The sequence below is a fragment of the Takifugu flavidus genome, chromosome 2, assembly GCF_003711565.1.
Source record: "Takifugu flavidus isolate HTHZ2018 chromosome 2, ASM371156v2, whole genome shotgun sequence".
Classification (NCBI taxonomy): Eukaryota; Metazoa; Chordata; class Actinopteri; order Tetraodontiformes; family Tetraodontidae; genus Takifugu; species Takifugu flavidus.
This window is the reverse complement of record NC_079521.1, coordinates 18,911,581-18,932,546: the sequence shown is the minus strand read 5'-3', so window position 1 is coordinate 18,932,546 and position 20,966 is coordinate 18,911,581. Positions and strand designations below refer to the sequence as shown.

The window sequence follows — 20,966 nt, the reverse complement described above, 5'->3', positions numbered from 1 at the left end:
AGAATTCAGGAACAACACACCTTTATTAGCCTGTTCACTGGGACATTTCCACCATCTCCACGGGCACAGGAAGTGTGGGAAGACACGAGAGGTTTGACATATTGGAGTTTTTAGCTTTGCGACATCTGTTATCTATTGACTATCAAAGCACAACCCCTAAAGCCATCTTCTGCTGAGAGGTTACAGGAATGTAGTCTACAAGTTTATTAAAAAAAAGATCCATTTTCAAAATAAAAATGGGCTACACAGAGTCACGAAGGTGGCTACAAGCCTTCATCATAAACCAGGCGCTGCTTTTCTCTGCAACATCTCAACATTTGCTAACGGTACTTCTGCCTCTGTAAGTGTGGACGCTTACGTCCCTCATAAATGCACGTGCTGTCCCCTGGCCCGGCTTACACCGCCTGCATGAGCTGCACGGGTGACTGACACCGATCAATTGTGTTGCTGTGTCCTCTGGGCTCCAGTGCTGCAGTGTAGTCATGTTCAGCTGAAGTGAGATCACCTTAGAAATCCATTTATTAATCCAGTCCTGCAGGGAAATGTAGTTTAAAAAGAGGCACTTCCTCCCCGCAGCCTCCTGCTCCTCATCTGACTCAAGCACTTATGAACTCACCCAGTTCATTAATTACATCTCTTTGCTGAGAGATGTTGAGAAGTTTGTTCTTCTCATAGTCTTGCGCTCCCTTTATCATACTGTACGTGTTTCCCTTCTCATCGCTCCCTCTCTACGTTTCCATCAATCTCTTTGTTTTGGTCGCCGACATCGTCCCCTCCAGCGGGTCGAGCGCAGGGTCGGCCCCCCTCCGCAGCAGCGGCGTGATGATGTGTTGCGTTCAGTAAAGAGCACAGAGGCCAAAAGAAGGAACAAAAGTGTCAGCATGGAGAGAAAGGCTCGGAGTCTAGTAGAGAGGCGTGTGACAGACGGGATTACAGGTTCACGCTCTGGTTGTGTGCCAGGATGTGAAAGCGCTGCAAAAATGTGCGGGTGAGGACAAAGGTTCCTATACCTGCCCATCGCTGAGATGTCTCAGGCAGGAATTCAGGTACTTCCCCAGTTATTTTGGTGCCTTGCTCCTGTTTTAAATCTCTGCCCATTAGAATGTCGGAACGCCGTTCAGACGCAGGTTTTTGTCTCCTCCCGGTGTGCTGGGTAATTGCGGGGCAGCGGCTTTTTGTCCAAGGTTTTCCCCTGATGACGGGGCGTGACGGGGAGGCTCGCTCAGATCAGATCAGCACCTTTGAGCCAGAACCGGTTTTACCTCCCACTTCACTTCCACATCGTTCCAAAGCTGAATTAAGGTTCTGCCTCCATCAGTGAGCGTCTGTGACCAAGGCTGTAAGATCCTCCCTCCTAACAGCATTAGATAAACAGGCAGAATTCCTCTCCCAGGATGCACTGCAGCGTTGATGTTGCGGTAGCGGCTAATAATATACAAAATATAGGATGGAAATGGCTGTTCTGTAACTGTACCCAGCAGAGAGGATTTTGTAAACACTGAAATGAACTCTCACCTCCTCAGTATCGCTCATGTCTCATTTGCATATTCTGTAAAATAAAATGAAACACGATCTCCATTTATTTTTAATTGGGCTGGTACGTCGCTTCGCCTCCTAATCCCTGTGCGGCATCCCCGAGGCCCCGAGGCCGGCGGCGGTCGTTCCTGTCCACGTGTAAATAGGAAGTGATTCATTTATCATCTCCCGCCGGAGCGGCTTATGTGGCGGCGCGGCGATGAGCCTGTGGTCGGAGGGAAGCCAGAACCGTGCGCGGCTGCCGGGACGGCGGAAATCAAACACGGATGGACGCCGCAACGACCCTCTGATGTTGAACCGCCTCCATATTTGCTTTCATTACATTCATGTTTGGTGATAAAGTTCATTTATTCTCGTCCTGCATCTGTCATGGAACAAGAGGAACATCTTCTCATTGGGATCGCAGCCTTTTCTCTTCCATTTCCTCCCCGTCTTTCCTTTGTCACCCCCCCTCTGAGCCCCCCTGCAACGCACCTTTGGGGTGATTGGGATCAGTGGTGGCTTGAATCCTGCAAAGTGAGATAGAATTTAAATTGGATGTTAAATAAGCATTACCCCGCCTGATTGTCTGGCCGGCCCCCATCTAGAAGGCAGCCAGAGAGGTGGCAGCACCCCCCCCCCCCTCTCTCTCTAAGGGAAATAAATGAAATTGGGGTGAGATTGAATTAAAGTGGGAACAATTACAGATGTGCTTGAGGGCTCGTTTACCTTTCTGAACCATTCCATCTGCGTTATGAGAGGCCGTTTTGCCCCTAACTCATATAATTGCTCTCTCACACGTCATAATCTCGCCCTTCGTGTGCACTTAGACGTGAGACCAAGGTGGAAAATGTTACGTTCTGCAGCAAAGAGTCAATTATGGCGCCTGTGAGTGGTTTATTAGTGAGTATTTGATGCTGCTGAAAATAGATTGCTTTTTAAAACAAGGTAAATGTCACAGGATGAGGAAAAGGAACCCTTTAAACTGGAAGATCTTTCAGGTCAGCGCCCCAAAAAGAGACGAATCCTTTTAATTAGAAATCACTGTTCAGTCGCTGTTCAGCATTGACTAATTGCTCCTTTCTGTCCTGGACTAATCAGTGATTCTGGTCACCTTGTGCATGTTTACCTCAGTTGCTGCTCACAGATGCTCAGATCAGCAGAACTCGGCTCTGCTTAGCCTGACATGCTGGAACGATCCAGGTCCACAAAGTCCAACTGGACTCCAGCCTGGCTGGATCAGATATTTACCCAGCGCCTCCATCCAGCTCGCTGTTGTTAGGTTTTATCTCCATGGAAACGGCCCTGCAGCCAGAGCTGGTGTAAAAGGCTTTTTGTGAGGGGAGTCAGGGCCCTGGATGCCTGTTTTCTGTTGTTGTTTCTCGGGGTTTGTTTCTGCGGATTTGGTGTCCAGGCCCCTCTCGGACCCTCGGTCCTCAACAGGCAGCAGAAGGAGGCTCTGAGACAGCTCAATCTAGAGACGCCCCCCTCTGCCAGGTCCCACACATCAGGCAGCATTAGCGTTTCTGCTGTCAGTCAGGTCACAAAGCAAATCCCCCCTCGGAGCATTTTGCCCATCTCGGGCTACTTTCCTTTCAAATCCCTTTGGGAACGTTTGAAGGGAATAATAACTCCTGTCTCTTCTCTGCATTCCTCTCGTTTCCACTCACATGTGTTGGGTCGGTACCCTCACAACACTCTAATTTTAGCTTTCTTCCTGAATATTATAGTTGGTTTTAGTGTTTGAAGAAGCAATTTTCTCCATTATTGTCTCCCTTTTCCCACCGGAACGTTTACTCAGAGTTTTGCCCTCTTGTGCACGCTCTCGCACTCGTGTTTTCCGGGGACCTTCACTCCTCAGTGATTCCGTTTCTTCCTGTTCCCTCTGTGCAGGGCCAGCATTGTGCAGAAGAGGATCATCTATTTCCAGGACGAGGGCTCCCTCACCAAGCGAATGTGTGAAAAAGGTGGGCCTCTTTATCAACCAGGAAGGAATACTTCCACATCTTAACCCTTCCATTCTGCCGTTTTGGTTCCCACCAGTTTTTACTGTGAGGTATCTGCTGTCTGGAGGGGATGTCCATGCAGGAACCCCCCCCAGTGTTGATGATTGTTAATGAATGTAACCTCTGGAAGTGTCGGGATCTAAGTGTGTTTACATACACGTGCAGAAAACGGAATTTCTGTGTTAGTTCCATTGAAAAATGCACGAGGAACTTCAGCTCAACTTAAATCAGCCCGAGATCTTCAAATAAAATTGGACTAACGCCCCCAGAGTTCAGGTGTGAGTCTATTTACAGGAGCACGCGGATGCGAGCTGGTCTATGCAAATTTTGTTTATATGACGTGGTCCTGGAAGCAGAAGCGTCCCATCAAGGTCCTCAGTCTGCTGTGTGCGGCAGCAACCACTAGGAACTTATAGAACCCTATCTTAGTATTTTGGGATGACGAGGAGACCTGTTTCAGGGGACACGTATGACACAAACCTGTCTATCGCTGCTGTTGATTTAGCTGCGGCCGCTACCTCGCTGGCGAACTTCTTACTGTTAGCCAGAGTGTTGTGGCGTGACGTTAAAGGTCAGAGCAAATCGCCACCTTGGGGGCGAAGTGGACTCCCTCCGTAATCCAACTACTCCAAACTGCTTTGTCGACAGAAAGTCCCGTTGCATTAAACATTCATGCCAACTGAGCGAGAAGCGGTTTGACTTGTGTGCATGGAAACACACTAACTGGCTAACAGGTCAAAGGAAGAGCTCGTTTTTTTGTGTGTTTGTTGTGGCCTTCTGTGGACTTGACCCCTTGTGTCAGCTTTTCTCTGTGTTCCGTCCTCTCTGTGCAGAGTCGTTGTACAGAGACAGCACAGACAAACCGCTGCTCGACTGCTGCGCCTGCGGGACGGCGAAGTACAGGGTCACTTTCTACGGGAACTGGTCGGAGAAGACTCATCCCAAAGACTACCCACGTAAGCACAGTCTCATGTGTTGTCAAGAAACCCCAAAAACCAGTGTTTATATTTTATATGATCGGGCTTCCCAGTCCCGGCCTCAGAGCGAACAGTTCCACCCACTTTCACTCACATTTGGAACATTTCCTCCTTCTCCTCTGGTCCAGCGGCTGGAGCATAAATGCACAGTAAATCACTGTATTTCAGCACGTTTGAGCAGAGACGTGGTCGGCTGAACAAATGAGCTAAGCTGTCGTGTCAAGATCAAGAGCAGATTCCCTTGAATCTGATTGTGATTCTCCAGAGAAGAGTGACAGAAGGTCAATCCAATCAGGCCAGCGAGGCCAAATCACCAAGTCTGAAGAGGTTCCCGAACACAAGGGGGACAAACACTGGAATGGTTGCATAAGATGCTCTGTAGGACGGAGTTTAAATACAAGACAGGAGACCATTATGCACAAGTGATTGACAAACAAGGGGAAAGTGAAGCGCACACACACACACACACACACACACACACACACACACACACACACACACACACACACACACACTTTCTGACCTTCACGTTCAGCTATACTGATCTTAAATTGATCCACGGGAGCTGCTGGATTCCTTTGAGCTGGATTTCTCTCTCTTCGCCCCCCCACTGGCCTTTTTTTCCCTTAATGCACACATGCAGCCATTGCGTTAAAAAGCTTTTGTGCAGCATCACACCAGCAGCCTACGCACGGTCATAAATTTAGCATCAACACATTTATTTCAAATGAATAGATGGAGTTCACAGTGATGAACATTTTTGTCTTTTAGCATCAGATGTTCCAGATGCTCAGCGTGTTAATTCTGGTTCACACCGGCTCTGCTGGCGCTGAACTACCGGGCGTGAAGTGTTGATATAACCTTGAGCCGCACCGCGAGGATGTGAATGGACTCGCAGATTACGTCTGCTCTCTGGTGTATATCAGGCCCTTGCTGCTCAGATCGATACAGTGATTAGAGTGGAATAAGATAAACGAAAGGACGCCCGGTTTGCCGTCTCATGGAGGGCCCACGATGCTCCTGCAGCAAAGATCGCGATGGAAAATGAAGAAGAAAAGAGCAGCCGGTGACCTTCTCCGTGAAACTTTCCCATGAAATCTCAGCAGAATGGCCGCCACGGGCACATCCCGCTTTCCTTCCCCACTCACACCTTTGCTGTCTGAGCCGTCTTCCTATTTTTAACGCCCCGTGTCCTTCAGCTGTGAGAGATCATTGCTGTGACACACATAGAGAGCAAGAGCCCTGTAAAGAGGTTCAACAGGCTACAGTTAGAACCCCGACAGCTCTATTTTCTTCCACTCATTCATTTATTTGGCTCCCAATTGCAATTTATGCAGCAATTTGTGGCTCTTGGACCCAAGGGATGACTCGGTGCTCAGATATAGTGAGTGCATGTGGCCCCGCCTGTCAACAAATATGATTTATGGGAATAAGAGGAGAGGAAAGAGCAATAGGAAAAGAGTTTATCATTGCTTTATTGACCAAATAAAGAGGTCGGCCATCAAAGCCAATTTCCTTCAAGAAAGCAGTTTATTAAAGTTGGGACTGAAGTTCTTTCGCACCTTTTCCCAGACAGTTCTAAAACGAGGACGCTGACCTTCATTCCTCTGTAGTTCCCCCCTCAAATTGAGATTCAAGGGTAACTCAAGGACAGCAGGTGCCGTCACGCCGTCTCTCCTCTATTCTGAGCGCCAGGTCATCCAAATCCTGGCAGGTGATCAGAGGTTCTGAGGCAGCGCGTCATTTTCCACATGCCAACGAGAACCTAAAACAGACCTTGTGACCAAAAACACAACATCAAGGAGACAGATGGAAACTCAGCCCAACCGTTTTAAGTTGCATAGCTTCTTTCTAGGAGAGCACCATCTAGGCCATATCTATAAATATATATCTACATATTTCCTAAAACTCTAATGCCCCACAACATGATCCCACTGAGTGGAAGCAGTGAGGAGCAGTGGGTGAGATCACTCGACAGGATTTTCCTTTGTGGCAGGATGACGGACAGAAGCCTTCTGTAACCTTCCTGGTTAAAGCTGCAGCCTTCAGAGATCCCGAACCTACCATGAATCTGCCGTTAACGATTTAAATTTTAGAAACCTTTCAGCAGCCTGGACTCCTGTTACCACCCAGATTCTCCATCTGAAGGATTAGAAGTGACTCTACAATCATTTGCTTTTCCAGATTGGCTCTTCATGATTGGATGGATGCCTGCGAAGCGTGTGCAGCCCATGAATGGAGACACGTGTCTCCTGGCTCATAACTTCTGAGTCTTAACAAATATTGAGCAGCTTCAGGTCAGCAACTTTTCCTCAGCTCAGCCTTTTCAGGGTTGGTGCTTTGATGGGGAAATAAATGCAGAAAAGCATTAAAAGCCACTTTAACGCATGAAGAAAACGAAACCCACCGATGCCAAAAAAGCGAAGTCATGCTAATGAATTGGGATTTCCCCCGAGGGCGGCATTGATCCACTACAGTAAATTTCAGAACATCAATAACTGATTAGTGGAAGCTGCAGTTTTGCATCAGCTGATCTGCATAATGAGGCTGGAGCTCTATTCTTCTTCTGCGTACGATCCGTTTAATCCCTGCACGGCTCCACACATCTGATGCTCGTTTGATGCAGCATATTTAATTAGTCCCGGGCCGGCGGGCAGACGCAGCCATCGCTACCTCTGCAGGTGAAGCATCCACCCAAACCTTCCTGCTTCAGGAGGTGACGTGGAAACAGGACACAGCTTGACTGGGAATGTTGGACCGTTGGTCTCCGCGGAGACGCTGCCGACTGGGAAGGAGTCAGAGCTCGTGCCAGCTGGTGAAGATGGTGGTTTTGGTTAGAGAACCCTGCTGTGGCTCGCTTGCAGTGTGTCTGCAGACGGACAGGAAGTGACAGAGCGCTCCAGCCTACGGATCGGAGGTGGAAAAAGTCCGTCAAGGTCAGTTGTGGTGAACAAGCCGGCTGAAGGGGGTGGCTTCCCTTTTGGCTCCAGGCCAGTCGGCGAGCCACCTTCCCTTCTCTTGTGTGGTTCCTCTCACCTGGTCACGGTTTTGGCCAATCAGAAGAGCATTTTCCCAGGTGAAACAAAGCTGTGTGATTCTTGAGAAGACTCCAGCGAGCGTTTTGTCTCCTCATCATTGTGTCGGAGGATGATCTCGTCCGCTCTTATTCCAGTTTTTGTCCACTGAATAATGTGTCTGCAGTGGAGGAAGATGAAGTCAGAGCTGAGTGCTTGGAGGACGCTCCGACAGCAGCAGGGAGACCCTCAGTCTGACGCTGTGTCCTGTTGTTGCTTATCACACTCCACATCTCACTGCTCCTGATGCCATGATGTTGCCGACAATCAGAAAATAGATCTGGAACATCCAGGACCACACAAACATTGGTGGTTGTGTTATCTGCGCAGGTCGGGCTAACCACTGGTCGGCCATCATCGGTGCCTCCCACTCAAAGAACTACGTGGTCTGGGAATACGGCGGCTACGCCAGCGATGGCGTCAAGCAGGTGGCTGAACTGGGTTCCCCGGTCAAAATGGAGGAGGAAATCAGACAGAAGGTAAGAATCTCCAGGAATGTGGAGCACTGACACTCGTCGAGTCAAAGCCTAGCATGGAAAAGAAGCCTGGCTTTTCCACAGCGGAGTCGTATGGGGTTGCTAATTGCTTCCTTCTTCTGTTAAATGCGAGATGAGTGCACGAGTACGTGTGCGGCAGAAGCTGTGTTCACAAAGGATGACTTGAACCTGTGAAGCTCAGGTCGTCTCTAATAATAACTGTAATTAGCTGGGAGATTTCTGCGGCCTCAGACTCCCAGTTTTCTTTCTGCATGATGGAGATTCGTTTATGGAGATGAAGCTAGCGGCCACTCATTATTAGCCTTTTAATCACCATAACTAACACGAATAACAACATTTTAGCAAGGATCCAGCCCTTCTGGTTCCTAACATTCACCCGTAATTTGTGTGTTCAGATTCAAAGATAATTTTGGGTTATTTCTGCGTGCTAAAGCACTTTAGTAGCGAGGCATCCATACAGAAGACACACACTTACAGAAGACACACACTTACAGAAGACACACACTTACAGCACGACACACACTTACAGAAGACACACACTTACAGTAGACACACATTTACAGCAAGACACACACTTACAGCACGACACACACTTACAGAAGACACACACTTACAGAAGACACACACTTACCGCATGACACACACTTACAGAACGACACACACTTACAGCACGACACACACTTACAGAAGACACACACTTACAGAAGACACACACTTACAGCACGACACACACTTACAGCACGACACACACTTACGGAAGACACACACTTACAGCACGACACACACTTACAGAAGACACACACTTACAGAAGACACACACTTACAGCACGACACACACTTACAGTAGACACACACTTACAGCACGACACACACTTACAGCACGACACACACTTACAGAAGACACACACTTACAGAAGACACACACTTACAGAAGACACACACTTACAGCACGACACACACTTACAGAACGACACACACTTACAGCACGACACACACTTACAGAAGACACACACTTACAGAACGACACACACTTACAGCACGACACACACTGACAGAAGACACACACTTACAGCACGACACACACTTACAGAACGACACACCCTTACAGCACGACACACACTGACAGAAGACACACACTTACAGTAGACACACACTTACAGAAGACACACAGCTCTACGGGATCTGACGGTGTGGACGGGTTATGAGCGTTACTTTTCCAGCCCTCAGCGCTGCCTATAAAGTCGGTCTTCTCTCATTGTCTCGTCTTCTATCTCATTGTCTGGTAGCTTTTTGCTCTTCAGAGTTTTCTCCACCAGCCTGTAATATCCCTCCTCTTCCTTGTAGCTGTCTCTAATTTGCTGTGAGAGCAGCCGTGCTGGGAGCGCGCACGTTCCTGCACAGTCCTTATTGTTGGCTAATATTGAAGTTACAGCAGATAATGGGAGCATGTGAGCGATGGTCTCTCACCGCCGCCCAGGGGACATCTGAGCCTGCAGGGGCGCTCAGCTCAGGAAATGGTCAAACGTGCAGTTGTCATTGACGACGAGGGTTCCGCCTCCTCCCACAGAAGACTCCACTCTCACACCTCCCACAGCAGAGAGCGACCCCCCCCCCCCCCCCCCCTGGGGGTTTCTGGGGGTGAGTGGAGCAGAGGACTGGCCTGTAGGATCATCTCAATCCCTTTTGGATTGAGAGCTATTTTGAGATATTCACCGCCGCTCGAGCGGAGGGAACGCCGGGAACGCCGGGAAGACAAACTCGTTCCTTCGTGTTTAGTTGGTCAAATTACTTGAACAATTTTTCAGTTCTGCCCCATAAATTAAACAGGTGTATTGCTTCTCCTGCTAATCATGCTAAACTGGGTTTAAATATGCTAAACTGGGTTTAAATATGCTAAACTGGGTTTAAATATGAGTCCATCATCCATCCATCCATCCATCCATCCATCCATCATCCATCCATCCATCCATCCATCCATCATCCATCCATCCACCCACCCCACCCATCATCAATCCATCCATCCATCCATCCATCCATCCACCCACCCATCATCCTCCATCCATCCATCCATCCCACCCCATCCATCCATCCATCCATCCATCCATCCACCCACCCATCATCCATCCATCCATCATCCATCCATCCATCCATCCATCCATCCATCCATCCACCCACCCATCATCCATCCATCCATCCACCCACCCATCATCCATCCATCCATCCATCCATCCATCCATCCATCCATCCATCCATCCATCCATATATTAAAGTAACTGGAGCAGACACATGAATGCAGGGGGACAATTACCCAGGCAGTCAACCCCCCCCCCCCCATCATGAGGCTGATGCAACAAAGTGCTTGTGATCATTCATTTGGATTCGATGGCAGCGGATCAATAGCTCAGATCTGGTCTCTCTGGTCCTCGTCTGCTTCAAGGTGCGTTTCCAGGCTGTCACCGAGCTTTTGGCAGGTTTTCCATTCGCTCTGGTGTTTACAGCTGCGCTGCTACTAGCAACAGCTACAAAACACATCATTTTTGGACAGCTTCTGCACATGTATCCCCCCCCCCCCACACGTCTGTGAATGCCCTTGGGGGGGGGGGGGGAGCTGGGTGAAGGAGCCGTGCGGCACTTCCATAAACGCTGACACAGACAGAACGCTGATTCTCTTTTGTGTCAGGAGCGACGGCCATGAATGCAGAAAGATTTATATTCATAGCCGCGCGCGGCAGCCGCCGAAGGCGCGCTGATCACCGGCTTCACACAAACTTTCATTTGCAGATTCAAGCAGGCGTGCAGGAGACGCAAACGCGTGCAGGCGCCTTTTTATCCCGCACGTGTCAGTCGGGAGCGCGAGCGCTGTGCTCCTCTCAGCGCGTCAGTCCGGCGCCGATGCGTCGTTTAGATTAGAAACAGCATTAAACTTCTTCGTTTGGGAGACAGCTCATGCAGAACGCCATCAGCCAGCAAATCTCAATAACTGGAGACATCCCAAAAATTTAACATGAGAACAGCACAGATTTAATCAGATCGATTCTAAAGAGTTTAAAGTTTCCATAGTTTGTCCAAACAACCTGCACAAAATAATCCAGCTACAGTTACTGGAAAGGTTCCAAGAAAGCCTTTGGTCAAAAGCCTCGGGTTAAAGCCTTAAACAACTACGTTAAAACAAGTGGTCTCATTAATCTACAGTGCTGGAAATATAATGGAGGAGGGCAGCACCCTCCTGGATCTGGGCCAGAAGCCTGTCTATGACCACATGCACTGTGTTAGCTGATGTTAGCATTTGGCTAATGTTTCTGTCTTTCACTTGGACAATAAACGCAACAAACTGATGTCTTCTTACTTTATTGGAAGGAGCTCTGTATCTTTTGATTTGATGTGACTGAAAGTCCGATTCCACTTGAAAGGGCCCGTCTGTATATCAACCTTTTGAACCCATTCCAAGCTAACAGGATGTTCCTGTGCTACTCCACACTAGAACGGAGCGCCATCTCCCCCTAATGAGTCTGGCACCATTAGTCACAGAAGTTATCCACTCTGGAGCGGAACTTAGTCCTCATAAATTTGGATCATGGCTTTATTTCATTTGTTATTAAAATTCCACCTCGGCCAGTTTTGTGTGCGCAGGAATCCGGACTGAGTTTGCCGGTGAGCTGCTCCGACTGCTCCTTTCAGGATATCTGACCAGATGATTTCACGCCGCCTCCCTCAAACGGCGTGTTCACCCAGCCCGTCTCGGCAGCGCCCGGAGGAAGCGTTGATTTGGGGGAGGTCCATGAAACGCGCACGTCAATCTGTCTGCGCCTGCTGGATTTGATTTATGGAAAAACTTGGCTGATCAAACTTCCTTCGTATTCATGGAATATAACGAGGAATCAATGCAAATGATTTCTCGGGTCCGTAAACATATGCGGCAGCGGTCCATTTGCCAAGTACAAACGCTTATCGGAGGATTTGGCAGCCGCGGGACGCCGCCTGCGTCTGTTGTTATTGTCTTTAATGTCACATCCTGCGTGATTTATATTTGCATTCAGTTATTAGAAAAGCCCAGCGAGTCAGTAATCAGCAGTTTAATGAGAGCGTCGTCATGGAGCGGAGCCAAGATCAGGGCCGATTGGAGAAATCTCATTCTCGTTTCCAGCGAGCAACATCAGCGCTGTTGTGGGGAGACAAGAGAAGATAAACGACAGCAAATTCAGAGCCACGGCGTTTGAGATGCTGTGGATCCAGGGGTGAAAGCGGGCCTGGATGGCTCAGGATGAGGCTAAACGTTCCTTCACAGAGGGATACGAGAGCCGATGTGAGCCTGCTGGAGAACAAAGCCTCTGCTGGTCTTCCAGATTGCATCACTTGCTGAGATCTGCAGCTTGTGGCGGCTGCTGCCAACATTCTGAGGTCCAGTTCTGAAGGGATTCGGCAGGTTTGCTCCTCTACTGATGCTCTTTTCTTTTCCACATGTAAAAATAGAGAAATTAGATGCCGAAGTTGTCAAAGTGGTTGTTGTTTAGAACATTGATGATATTCGTCGTCAACGTTCCAACGTGACCCTGATGTTTTCTTTAACGTGGTCTTTAGGCTGTTGGACCAATATTCACGCAGAACCTCATGTATGATCGGTGGTTGTTGGTTTTACAGGCTCACAGGCACCTTGCAAAGATCCGAGTGATCATTTATTCCCGTTCAGTTGTGGAGCGAATAGTTGAGGTCTGCCATCTGGAAGTGGGAGGCCTCCACTCCGGGTGCGTGGGCAGAGAATAATAGATATGCAGGTTCCTTTGGATTTTTGAATCTCACCAGATGAGAAGCTGTTTGTGCTCTCTTTGTATGCAGACTGTTGCTTCCCGTCCACTTTCTGCAGCAGAAATCTGCACCCAAGAGAACGTGGTAAACTCTTCATTCTTCTTTCTCTGGTCTTCCTACACTTGGATGCAGATTCCTAATCATCTCAAACCGAGCCAGCCGGCTTTTATCAGCAGCCATTTAAATCCTGCTGCCATTAAGGCCCAATTTTGAGTATTTATCATCACATCGGGCACAAACTCATCAGATCTATTTTACACAGAGAGCACTTTAGGAGCGGAACAATCTGACAAGGAAAAGAGGAGGACGCGATTGTGTAGTCCGGCAGGATGCTGGAGATAATTGGACAAACACAGCTGCAGCACATTTGTGTAGGTGAGATTCCAGAGAGAATCCGGAAGGCAATCACAATCGCCGGAAAATGGAAGACAAGTCAAGCAAGACGAGGGTCAGAAATCAGCCCAAAACTCGAGCAGAACCGGCGCAGGTGTGGACAGGAAGTGAGAGCTGGAGAATTTCAAATATCAGAACTCATTGAGAGACGTTTGACCCGAAACAATAAGACTCCATTTCTAACAGCAGATCCTCCTCCAGCTACGTTCTTGGTGGAGTTTGTGTGTTCTCCCCAGGACTGCGGGGGTGTTCGCTCACAAACGTTAGGATGTGCCCGAGTGTGCGTGCGCTCCAATGCACCGCTGACCTCGGGGCCATAGAACTTTGCTTTGCAGTTTTTCTTTCCAAAGCCCATTTTTGTCCCTCAGGAAAGCATCATTGTGCAGCAACACCTTGAGCTGGCAGAGCTTCATTTAGCATCCGATGATTTTGCCGCTCCAAATATAAAAGTGGAACCAGGTCTCATCTGACCCGTACGCTCCTCCGCTGCTCCATAAACTCCGCTGTTGTCGCCAGCACTTCAGAATTCAGTGTCTGTAAATGACCAACATAAGTCTCAGATACGGATCACCCAAAACGCTGCGAGCAGCACACGATCGGCTCCACCTGGGCTGGAGAAGAGTTATTGGTTCTGGTGCCTGAAGCACATCCCTGATCACAGGTGAGACCATCAACCCCCCAGCCAACGGCTGAGGAAGGCTAGAAATCTGATGTGTACTCATCGCCATTGTCAGGGTTATTACTCTCGCTCTCTTCTACTGATTCAACGAGAACGTCCCATTTTGATTGAATTTTATTGAGCTATGCTTAATAAATGAAATCAAACACTTGAAACGTGGGCAAATTGCTTGTCGGGTTTCCTCACAAACACGACTTTAGCGTGATTCGGGCGTCTAATGATGGAAATGTATGAAGCTGGCTCTCACCAAAGAGGGTAAATGATGACTGACATCATGGGAATGATTTTGAATGTTGTTTTTCCGATCTAACGCCAGTCGGTTCAGAAGGCTGAATAAATTCTTCCATCCTCAAGTCGCTCTCAGATCCAATCTCCCATCAAATAATGAGAGATGAAATTGGACTTCACCTTGGTGTCAATCATATTTGGTCTTTCAAGCCCCCGGTTTGATTAAATCTTTGGCCCTCTAATTGTCTTTTGCTTGATTCTGTGTCACTCGCAAACACGAATGACAATTCCAATAAAGTCGAATTTTGGTTTATCCTCCCTGGCAGCTCGCAATTCCTCACAAATTCACACGGCCCATTTACGTTCTAACAGGTGATGCTCCATTACACCTGTTTTAAAATGAAGCGCCACCTAGTGGACCCACATGTACAGGCAGCTAGCTTACTAGCGCCTAAACTCCACAGCTAAAGGACAGTTGTTTGTGCCGTAGACGAAAGAGTTTCACGTTACTGAGGATACAATTAAAGCTTCTTGCTGCAGATCTTCAGACAAGCACACACACACACACACACACACACACACACACGCACACAGACACACACAACCACACACACACACACACACACACACACACACATGACCCAGAAGTTCTTGTTAGCACTACAAACATGAGACCATCTGCCAACTAACCCAAATCCTGACCAGAACCGCTGCTAATGTGAGAAACATTCCTCTCTATCGGAACAAATCAAGTTCTGAGGGAGAACGTGTTATTATATCAGAAGAATGCTCTTTGTGTGTCGCGTTTTGATAAATCTAAATGCTAAAACCAGATCTCCAGGAGTGGCTTTTGATGATCAGCATGTTTTACTTCTGTTCCGGTTGCTTCTTTTCTCTTTTTTGGCTCCTCTCCGGGCAATCTCATATTTCCTGGTGTTTCCCTGAAAGCACTCCTGCGTGAGGTCACTTTGACGCAGTGGGATTGCAATTAGATATTAGGGGGCTGCCGGTGGGTGAAGTATCTGCATCAGAACCTGCCAAACGGCGGTGCGGTGTGCCAAACCCGGCCTTGTGCGCCGCGGCTAGCGCTCTCTGGGCATCTCGGCTATCTTTTAAACAAACAAAACCTCACTGATGAATCTCGGTCTTTAAGTGGACTTTCTGAAATCCTCCTATTGGTGAAAACAACACCCAGGAAAACAGTTAATCCCTGCTTTGTTTCCCAGGAGTGTTATTATAATTGCAGAGTGCTGTTATGATTGCTGAAATGACGCCGCTGGCTCTGATCCGCAGCAGGGCCGAGCCCCTTGTTTTCCATCGCTGGGCCGTGCACAAGATCGACTTCGGTTTCATTGTGAGAAGAGAACATTAGTCTCATATGAGGTTGTTGCCAAGCGGCGCTAATGCTGTAATAGCTTTGTGCATTATTAAAAACAGATGATGTTTTTGTGCTGAATTTGTTAGATGTTTTTTGTGTGCTACAGACAGGAAACAGTTCTCATTCTGTCACTGAGGTTCTGGCTGAAATCAGCTTCGATTAGGTCAAAATTAAAGCAGCCAAAGGGAAGAAAACTGGGCTCTGTTTATCTTAAAATCTGACGCCTCACAAACCTCAGACGGACAAAGTCTGTTATTGTTATTCCGAGGCTGTTGCTAATCAGTTTGAGATTTAAGTCATGTTTTAGCGCACAGCGACTACGTATGACTGCTGCTAAAAACAAGTCCTAATCTAAATTTGTTTTTTTTCCTAATAACATAGCTCAAGTATAAGGAAAATGCATGTTTCTACCTTTGCTCCTTTATTACTTTAATGTGAAAACATCCATCTAGCGAGCATCATTATGTTCCATCTGTGGCCCAGTTTTGCCTTTAGCGTGATGTGCTCATTTTGTTGGTATTTTGCCTCTTCTGTGTGATGGAGTGCTGAATAATATATTCCGTGCATGGAGGTGTGACACGCGAAGCTGCAGGTGAGGACATAAAAGCATCTGCGACACAAAGATGGATCACACGTCACTTTAATAATTCGATAACTGGACTCTGAATGAATCGATGCGGTTGTCTTTGCTTGGAAGCGGCGTGTGGTGGCAGGATTGGACGCCGCTCTGCACTGCTGGCGGTAACAGTGAGGTGAGGTTGGTGAGGTGGCGGAGAGGCTCAGAGCGCGACCGACAGGCTGAACTGGGTCGTCAGAGGCAGTTACCTCACCTCGTCTCTAATAATGTCCCCCGCCCTGGGCCCAGGGCTGCCGCAGATGCCCGCGCGGTGGCTCGGCCTGCTTGATGAATGAGCATGCCAGGCAGTTTTTCCCAGACCGCGCCGCCAGCCTCCGAGATTGTGACCGAGTACAACCACCGTCAGCAAATCAATTCTCTGCTCTCTGGAGGAGTAGTCAGCACTTACGAACCCATCTGCCTTAAGCACGGACCATTCTCCCGTCGCCACGCGTCCTCGCCGCAGCCTGCAGGAGGTTCCTCTACTTCTGTTTCCACCCGAGTGGTGGGGCTGAAATTACTTCAGCTCTTCAGTACCTGGGCTTCTTCTGGAGGCAGGATATGGGGATGTGAGTGGAGATGTAATTATCACCCGGAGGCTATGTAGCGCTGTGCTCGGCGTGCTGATGCCAGCCAGCGTGCGTCCTATCTCAAAGCGTTTCCCCCGTCCATGGTGCCTACGTGCAGGGACGGACGCATCACAGATTGCAGAGCAGAACTTTGATTGCAACATCAGAGGAGCCTCACACGGGGATCCGTCTCCTTCAGACCAAGATTTTGCTGGTTAATTCCATGTAACTGCTGCCCTGGGGGGGTGGGGGCTGATCAGTTTAAATAGTAATTTTGTTGACAGCGTGTTCTGAAGGGGCTGCACCTCTGGGCGACTGAAAGACGAAGCAGATCTGGAGATCAGTCATTTTCTCTGCACAATAGTGACAAAGGCTGCACAAGGCCCGTCGTCAAAGGTCTGCACGCAGAGGAAATCAGCTCTCCTGATAATATTAATGAGATGCGGTGAAAAAACAAAGTTATGCATGTTAATAAGCGCTGATTATCTTTTTAGCATCCTTTTTAGCATGGTAATTAAATGTGTAGCCTGTTTTGTTGCAGCTGATATTCTACAGGGATCTGAGAAAGGCAGCAGCAGCTGTAGTGCTTCATGTAAATGTCGTCCTTGTTATTCTACTAGTAGAGGGGTGATGCCGAGGCTGCAGAACCACCTGGAGCACAGGAGCCATTAGCACCCCCCCTCCAGAAACTGTGTGAGTTCTGCACCCATCAGGTCCTGGCCTTTGGCTCGGTGTCACCCAGAAACTCCCAGTACGGGCGCTAACAGCATCTCCTTGTGTGTCATTGCTGAAGTATCCATCGAAACTTTGATCAGATTTGTTCGCTGTGAGCACAGCTGAGCCAGAAGGTTCTGGGTTCTGAAACATTAGGGGTGTTTGTGGGGGCCAAACAAAGCATGCGTTTAACAGGCTTCTCAGCATTTCGCTCAGAAAGTCAGAAACGTCTGCACGCCAGTCACCACGCTGGTATTTATAGCGTCAGCGGCGTAAACAGACCATATTAAGGCGTATTAAAAGTGGGACTCTGTTCCTAACGGTTCCTGATCGGCAGTGATGCCGGCTTAAATGCCGCTTCTTGCCTAACAGAAAATTACAAATGCTAAATCAAGCATTGCAAAGGAAGGTTCACTGCACTTGTCAGAGCTAGAGGGAAATTATTCACGCAGAAGGATTTTCCCCTCAGAGCTGAGGGACCCTGTCATCTGCAAGTCATGATGTGTCTTTTCACTAATGGATACACACACTTCTTTGTTTTGATCATGATTTCATGGAGTACTTTTTTTCTTTTACAACACAGGACAGTTTGGTTGGATGCACAACTATCACTGAATATATAAACTAAACAGATGAATTCTGACTGTATTTACTGACGCTTGGTCATTTAAGAACCAGGAACAACTGCAGGGGAAGAGCTCCTGCATCCAATTCTACTATCATGTTTCCTGTTTGGCTCCGCAGCGCCAAGATCTCCTCAGGGGATTCTTTTATCGTTGGTTATTTTCATCATCAGCAGGTTCTGGGTCCATATGGACATGATAATTATGTTCCATCACATCCCAAAGCTGCTCTGGTGGAGATGTGATGACTGTGGAGGCCCTCGGACTACAGTGAACTCATGTTGTCCTGTTCCAGGAACCAGTTTGAGATGATATGAGCATCTCCAGTAGAGGCTGGCCAGAGCAGGCAACGCTCTGTCAGTCTCCTATGGGCCAATGCTGGTGAGCCTGAGGGAACTGAGGTGGCACCTGCCATGTCTCCTGCTGCTGGAGCCCATCGTCTGCAGGGCCTCCGTGTTCAGAGATGCTATTCTGCTTTCTGTGGTGCCTCTCCTTCATCTGGAACCAGTCGGCCCACACTCACACACTCACACACACACACTCACACACACACGCACACACACACACGCGGCCTCTGAAAGCTCTCGTATTGCATCCTCACTACACAACACAGTGAATCCTTCAGCGATGAACTTTGGTATCAAGTGCAACGCCACAGTGATCCAAAAATCAATAACCTGTAACTCCTGTTCTCACATGTTCGCCGGAAATTGCAACCTCAGAGAAAATCTCCGATCGATGTGAACATTTCACATCTGTTTGCCAGAGCTGATGGATGCCCACACATGCCAGAACGGGACGCGTGCTGTGGGCTTTAGACACAATATGGAATGTTTGCCATGCTGCATGCGTTACCTGTGGAGATAACGACCAATTTACTGTGTTTGAGGATCATTGGTCAAACACTGGGGGCTCTGGCTACATGTGATTCCCTTGTTTTCAAAGAGGCAGCTTTTTTCTGGCATCTTTACTCCATAAACTATTTAAAATGGTAAATTATATACAAGATTTTGCATCTGAACAATAGTGAAAGAATGCATTATTCATTAATGGTTAGCTGCCTTCAGATTGTATCCATGTCTGTTGACGTGCAGGCTTTTCTAAGCCTGAATAGTGACTAGATGTGCGCACAGGTGTGCACCCTGGGAGACATGAATCTACTCTGGGTTTTATAGCAGTCATTGAAAGCCCCTTAATGTATGAGCAGACACGCAAGCACGTTGCCATATCAATAAAAATGGACGGCTTTGGCATGAATCAAGACGCAGAGCCAACGCAAGCGTGCACACGTGTCATCGCTCATGCAGACACATCCAGGCTGAACATGGGTCATCAGTCACCCCTGGCCCACAGGTTCAACTGGCTTTGGATGGGCTGGAATCTGCCACGTGAGACCACAGGATACCAACCTTTCTCTATGGTTGCCGTGGTGATGACGTAGGCGTACCCACATATGTGCTGAAGCTGTCATAACAGTTCTGGGAAATCCTGCTCTCCCCTCAGTTAGACAGAAACAGTTGGGTTCTGGGATCGAGGCCTTCTTTCCTGGGCAGATTGAATGTTTTCATCTTCAGGCTGAGAGAAGCCGAGAGTTCTTGGGCAGGTTTAAAGTGCACTTGGCGTGTTCTGACACCATCGGCTGCACATTTACGGCGGTTGATGTGTGAGGAGATTTTGATACTGTCCTGACAAGCTTGAGGGTTCATTTGTGAAGCACAAAAACTCGTCAGTGTGAAGAGCCCTGGACTGTCTGAGGAGGCTTTGCTTCCACAACTACAGGCGTCTGTGTTTAAAGGACTCACCTTGATCCAATTTCATGCTTGATCTCCTCAGTGGAAGGTCGGCTACACGGCTACAAACCAGAACAGTTCTTCCTGTTCTTGGCTGGAGAGGCCAGTGGCTCCTCTTCAACGCAGAAAGGTCACAATCGCACTGACCTTTGTGCATTTATGGAGAACTTTGTGTTGCTTTCTGCTGTCTTGAAGGATAAATCAGCAGCAAAAGATCCACTGGGATGGATATAACTTAAAAAAGGAACTTCAAGTGTCTATTTTGAGGATGCAAGAGGAGATTTGATGACCTGGTGGGTAATGACGAGCCTTCCAGAGTCAATGGCTGAATGTGACATTTTGTTCAGTCGTTCAGTAAGATAGACTGAGGAAAAATACCTGGAAGGAAAATACCTGAGCAACGGTGGATGAAGGCATGAAAGGGGCTAAATTGGGATGCTGATAAATGCTGCTTGGATGAAAGTATGCAGTGACATTATTGATCTGAGAATTTCAGAATTGATTTGAAATGATAATGGACTATCAAGATAAGATCAAGACTTGAGGAGGAGGAGGAAGGGGGGGGGGAGGAGGGATATGAGGTTCACTAATGGTCATGAAGGAGGAAAAATGTAATGAGACCTCAACCTTGTTACTGTTTGAGGAAGTTGGAGGAGAATCAGGAGCAGTTCATTAGGTTCATTAGAGAGAGAGAGACAGCATGAGCGAGAGAGAGAGAAGAGAGAGAGAGCATGAGCGAGAGAGAGACAGCATGGGCGAGAGAGAGAGAAGAGAGAGAGAGCATGAGCGAGAGAGAGAGAGAGAGAGAGACAGCATGAGCGAGAGAGAGACAGCATGAGCGAGAGAGAGAGAGAGGAGAGAGACAGCATGGGCGAGAGAGAGAGAGCATGAGAGAGAGAGAGAGCGAGAGAGAGAGAGAGAGAGAGAGAGAGAGCTCGGGCTATGCATGGCAACAGAAACCCATATATCTTCTATTAAAAATTTAAACTATATTCTGGAGGAGATAGATAGATAACCAAAGGGAGAAGCACAGGGACGGGGCTGTGGGGAACACCAGCAGTACCTGAGAATTGAATTTTTTGAAGACTTTGATGTAATTGAGTT

At 48.1% G+C, this 20,966-nt stretch overlaps 1 protein-coding gene across 1 annotated transcript in view; it reads left to right on the top strand.

The window, feature by feature from the left end:
- Positions 1-20,966, top strand: part of spon1a (spondin 1a) — a 39,820-nt gene that overhangs the window by 5,250 nt on the left and 13,604 nt on the right. Inside the window, exons 4-6 of the mRNA XM_057025091.1 lie at positions 3,409-3,482; positions 4,355-4,477; positions 7,903-8,051. Coding sequence (XP_056881071.1) covers positions 3,409-3,482; positions 4,355-4,477; positions 7,903-8,051 — 346 coding nt within the window. The remainder of the gene's footprint in view (positions 1-3,408; positions 3,483-4,354; positions 4,478-7,902; positions 8,052-20,966) is intronic.